This window comes from Saccostrea cucullata, unplaced genomic scaffold (assembly GCF_032062105.1).
Source record: "Saccostrea cucullata isolate Sc308-1 unplaced genomic scaffold, CSIRO_AGI_Scuc_v1 ctg7615, whole genome shotgun sequence".
In the NCBI taxonomy this organism is placed as follows: Eukaryota; Metazoa; Mollusca; class Bivalvia; order Ostreida; family Ostreidae; genus Saccostrea; species Saccostrea cuccullata.
In genome coordinates, this window is record NW_026927279.1 from 10693 (window position 1) to 15607 (window position 4915).

The 4915-nt window shown below is 34.2% G+C and overlaps 1 protein-coding gene across 2 annotated transcripts; it reads right to left on the minus strand.

The window, feature by feature from the left end:
- Window positions 1-336: 336 nt before the first annotated feature.
- LOC134273937 (P2X purinoceptor 7-like) lies at window positions 337-2349 on the minus strand. 2 transcript variants are annotated; one of them, XM_062756162.1, is made up of 4 exons: window positions 2076-2349; window positions 1235-1438; window positions 888-1133; window positions 337-708 (listed from the first exon to the last, which is right to left on the minus strand). In XM_062756162.1, exons 3-4 carry the CDS (start codon window positions 1086-1088, stop codon window positions 445-447), a joined length of 465 nt encoding a protein of 154 aa, XP_062612146.1. In that variant the 5' UTR covers window positions 1089-1133; window positions 1235-1438; window positions 2076-2349; the 3' UTR covers window positions 337-444. The 2 variants fall into 2 exon arrangements, with proteins under 2 accessions (XP_062612146.1, XP_062612145.1); XM_062756161.1 differs by lacking the exon at window positions 2076-2349 and having other exon boundaries at window positions 1235-1732.
- Window positions 2350-4915: the final 2566 nt, after the last annotated feature.

The following is a 4915-nucleotide window of genomic DNA, read 5'->3' on the forward strand; positions in this document are numbered from 1 at the left end:
ACCCTCACTATAACTTTTGAACCATGAAAGATTGAGATTTTATATTTTGTAAGCATACTCCACTAATCAAGCTCTTTCAAATTACACCAAGGTCAATGACCTTGTGACCTGGACTGTGACCTTAATGCTAAGAATAGCTTTTTTCCATCAAGTTTTTTGCTTTATATATCCCTTGGTTTTAGTGAGATGGATAAAAATGGGAGACATCTTAGGAGTAATTTCTAGTTTTAAAAAAAAGTTAACAATTAAATTTTTTTTTAAATTTTGTGTTCAAGCACTATCATAGGATTCATAGTAGGGAAACTTGATTTAATTGTACTTTTGTATCAAGATAAGTGTAGTTTCTAATTTAATTGATATGAAATTCATATACAGATAAGACAAATGTGTCTAGATACAGATTTTAATTTAGCCAATAATGAATAAAAAGTGTCCGTGTATTATTTAGCCAAGTCTACCATCAATAAATCCAACATAGTGTCCAAATGGATCAGGATATTTATCTCTTATGCGCCAAATAACACAACTTGGGATGACCCTTCTATTCCCTGCTCCAAGATGGCCATGGATCCAAAGAATGTATTGTCTATAAGCAGCGTAACGGTTTGCCCTGTTTAAATTTTGGTCTCTGGCTTCAACCAGCATGTCTTCTCGCATACGTCTTGCAACTTCTAATACCAACTCATCCAGTACTATGATGTCAAAATCCTGCAAATGATTAGTTCACATTTAGGAAAAGGAAAGGCTAAACTCTTATTGATGATCACTCGGAATTACATTAAGCCATTTGTCAACAAATTAGGTTTTGTTAAATTTTAAGGCTTTTCAAACTGAAGGTACTCGAAAAAATGTACACTCCACTCTACCCAGGATACTTCAAAACTTACTCTTAGTCTGAAATGATAGTTTGAGGGTGTCTTATTACAGCGAACTTTCTCTGTGTCTACTGGCATCTCACGACAGAAAGTGCATGGACACCAGACTGGAACATTAACACAGGAACTGCCAGGCCTGTTGCTATTGTCATTTGTTGTATGAGCATCAATTATATCCAATACAAATGAGGGCTGTCTCTGATACATTCTCATGACTAATCCACGCAGCTGCTCTGGGGTCTAAGTATTTATCCGTTCCTACAGGTAGATTAGAAGAGACAGATTTGGTGATATTTTTCAAATGTAGATCAATATCATGAATATTGAAAAAATAAAAATTCAAATGTAGTGATTCTTACTTGAACATCTGTTTCTCTGATCTCTGCCATGGCAGTTCTATTAGTCAGATCCTGTTGTCTACCATGTCCATTGCGCATTGACAACCCTCTTCTTTGTCCCTGCCTTGTTCTTCCTTTTTGTCCCTGCCCTCTTCCTCCAACTGAATACCGGTTTCTTTGGATAGACCCTTTTTCTGGCGACGCAGACCTTGATCTGCTCGTATCCTTAAAAATAAAACATCAAATACATAGTTAGCCTAAAGAAAACGAGCGTTAGTCTCACACCCTCCCCTTCATAACATATATATATTTAAAAAAAATAAAAAATAAAAAATTAGGGACCAATAAAGACGATATATGTATCCTCAATATAACTGTTTTTTTTACTTGCATACCATTGGATAATTTTATTCTATTTATAATAATAAGAAATGTCCACAGGAGTCGGCAATTTTATCAATAAACCAATGTAAACGTTAGGCTACCTGTGAGCTTTGTTTATTGATAAAACTGCCGACTTCTGTGGAAATGTTGTGCTGTGAAGGCACCCGCAAAATGTTGATCGATGATGAAAACGTTTTTTTTTTTTTTTTTTTTGTAATAAAAGCTTAATGATAATAAATGAATAAATCGTCATTCAAGGCCCCATCTCTCTGCACGTTTGATGTTTTTTTTTTCTCAAAAACCCTTTACGGGACCCCAATCACATCCAAAGTAATATAATGCAATTTCTTGGCTTGAATTAATTATTTTTTTCATTATGAGAGGAGCTCGCACTCATGTCGTACCAAATTTCATTAGTTATGAAAATAAATTGACATATCCAAAGAAAATAAATGATTGTTGACTTCCATGTGCTTACCTCGGAATCCATGTTTGATCGAATGATGCTGAGGTCACTTGTCACGTGGTGCGTTTCGGTAATCTTCGGAGTATCAATCGAAAACTAATCAGCTATGACGTCCAGCACGAAACTAAACGAATCAGCGAGGTTCAAGAAAAATCTAGAGAGCTTTGAAGTTTTATATTCAAACTAGTATTGTGATGAAACACGATTATAAATGATGCTGTGTAAGTATATGAATTAAAAAATGGTATCTGCGATTGTTTATTTGGCAGCTAATGCGGCTTTAAAGAATTTGAATCTTCTGCTCTACTTGAGTGGTCTGTCCTTACTCCAGATTTGGACATGACATATGAAACCATTGTTAACAAGTCCTCAAGAGATATTACTATTGAACGCATTGAAGGAAATAATTTTAAGATGTATGAACACAAGTGGAAGGATTTGGAAATAAATTCTATTTACATTCTTCAGTTGTGTACAACAAATGCAGTTGGTTAAAATTGTAGTTCAATTTGATGAACAGTGTTGCCATGGTTATTAAAAATAGAATTTTCTGTGAAATTCCTTAAAAACGCTACTCCATCTACAGTTTTGGTCTAATTTCAATATAACTTGGCACACAAGTAGACTACACTAAGATACATAGAATATTGCATTGGTTTTTGATTTCGATGAACGGTGTTACCACGGTTACTAAAAATAGAATTTTCTGTGAAATTCCTTTAAAACGCTACTCCTTCTACAGTTTTAGTTTGATTTCAAAATAAGTTGGCACACAAGTAGACTACACAAAGATACATAAAATAGTGCAATGGTTTTTGATAAGTACAAACCAGTAGAGCTACAGTCTCCACAGAGACTTCTGGTTAAAATATTGCTGCATTACTTCTGATGAACAGTAAAAAACCCTTAAGACTATAAAATTGCCAAATGTTTTGTTAAACATGCAATTTTCGATTTCCGTTAAGCAGACTAAAACTTGACTTCCGGTTATGGTTTGGAAATTATTCAACCGTTAATTTACTGATGGTTACTAAATTGAAGATATTCGTAATTTTAAGATACAAAATTCTTTACTGTACATAATTATTTCCCCCTAAAATAGAGTGTTGCGTTTCTTTTGAGTGTCAGTATATTTTTAACTATTTTAAAAGCTGAAAAAAGATACAATAGCCAGTGATCAAGCAGTTAAACTGTTATTAACAGTTAATGCATTTTTAGGTTAGCCAAATCTGACCTTTTGACTTTGACCTTGGAGTTTGACCCAATTTTACACAAAAATTCCAAACTTTGACTTTGGCCAAAACTTTTGAATGGTAGGTACTAGGACTTTCATATTTCACATATATGTATTCTTTGTAGGAAGACTTTTTATTGGATACCAGAAATGTAATAAACCAGAAGTCTCTGTCGAGACTGAAGCTCTACTGGTTTGTAATTCTAGCAAAGGAAGAGAAAAGTACTTAAAAGCAGTTGGGAACTGAAACTTTTCAACAGCAATAAATAGAATAATGATCCCTGACTTGCATGCCACATTATATTATGATCAGGACTAAAACTGTATTTGGAGTAGCATTTTGAAATAATTTCACAGAAATTTCTATTTTTAGTAACCACGACAACACCGTTCATCGAAATCAAAAACCAATCAACAGAATTATGTATCTTAGTGTAGTCTACTTGTGTGCCAAGTTATATTGAAATCAGACCAAAACTGTAGGAGGAGTAGCATTTTGAAATAATTTCCCAGAAATTTCTATTTTTAGTAACCCCGGCAACACCGTTCAACGAAATCAACCAGTCTCTGTCGAGACTGTAGCTCTACTGGTTTGTACTTATCAAAAACCATTTCACTATTTTATGTATCTTTGTGTAGTCTACTTGTGTGCCAACTTATTTTGAAATCAGACCAAAACTGTAGAAGGAGTAGCGTTTTAAAGGAGTTTCACAAAAAATATTCTTTTTTTAGTAACCATGGCAAAACCGTTCTTCGTTATAAAAAACCAATGCACTATTCCATGTATCTTAGTGTAGTCTACTTGTGTGCCAAGTTATATTGAAATCAGACCAAAACTGTAAGAGTAGCGTTTTTAAGGAATTTCACAGAAAATTCCATTTTTAGTAACCATGGCAACACCGTTCATCAAAATTAGAAACCGATGCACTATTCTATGTATCTTAGTGTAGTTTACTTGTGTGCCAAGTAATACTGAAATCAGACTAAAATTGTAGGAGGAGTAGCGTTTTGAAAAATTGTTTACAGAGAGACGGACAGACAGACAGACGGACGGACGCCGGACGCATTACTATCGCATAAGCTCTTCTGGTCTCTGACCAGTAGAGCTAAAAACCGATACACAGAATTATGTATCTTAGTGTAGTCTACTTGTGTGCCAAGTTATATTGAAATCAGACCAAAACTGTAGGAGGAGTAGCATTTTGAAATAATTTCCCAGAAATTTCTATTTTTAGTAATCACGGCAACACCGTTCATCGAAATCAAAAACCGATACACAGAATTATGTATCTTAGTGTAATCTACTTGTGTGCCAAGTTATATTGAAATCAGACCAAAACTGTAGGAGGAGTAGCATTTTGAAATAATTTCCCAGAAATTTCTATTTTTAGTAATCACGGCAACACCATTCATCGAAATCAAAAACCGATGCACAGAATTATGTATCTTAGTGTAGTCTACTTGTGTACCAAGTTATATTGAAATCAGACCAAAACTGTAGGAGGAGTAGCATTTTGAAATAATTTCCCAGAAATTTCTATTTTTAGTAACCACGGCAACACCGTTCATCGAAATCAAAAACCGATATACAGAATTATGTATCTTAGTGTAGTCTACT

Coding starts and splice junctions, on each gene's coding strand:
- LOC134273937 (XM_062756162.1), bottom strand. CDS start 1,088: ATGAGAATGTATCAGAGACAGCCCTCATTTGTATTGGATATAATTGAT. Junction 709..887: donor ACTATCATTTCAGACTAAGA/GTAAGTTTTGAA, acceptor AATCATTTGCAG/GATTTTGACATCATAGTACT.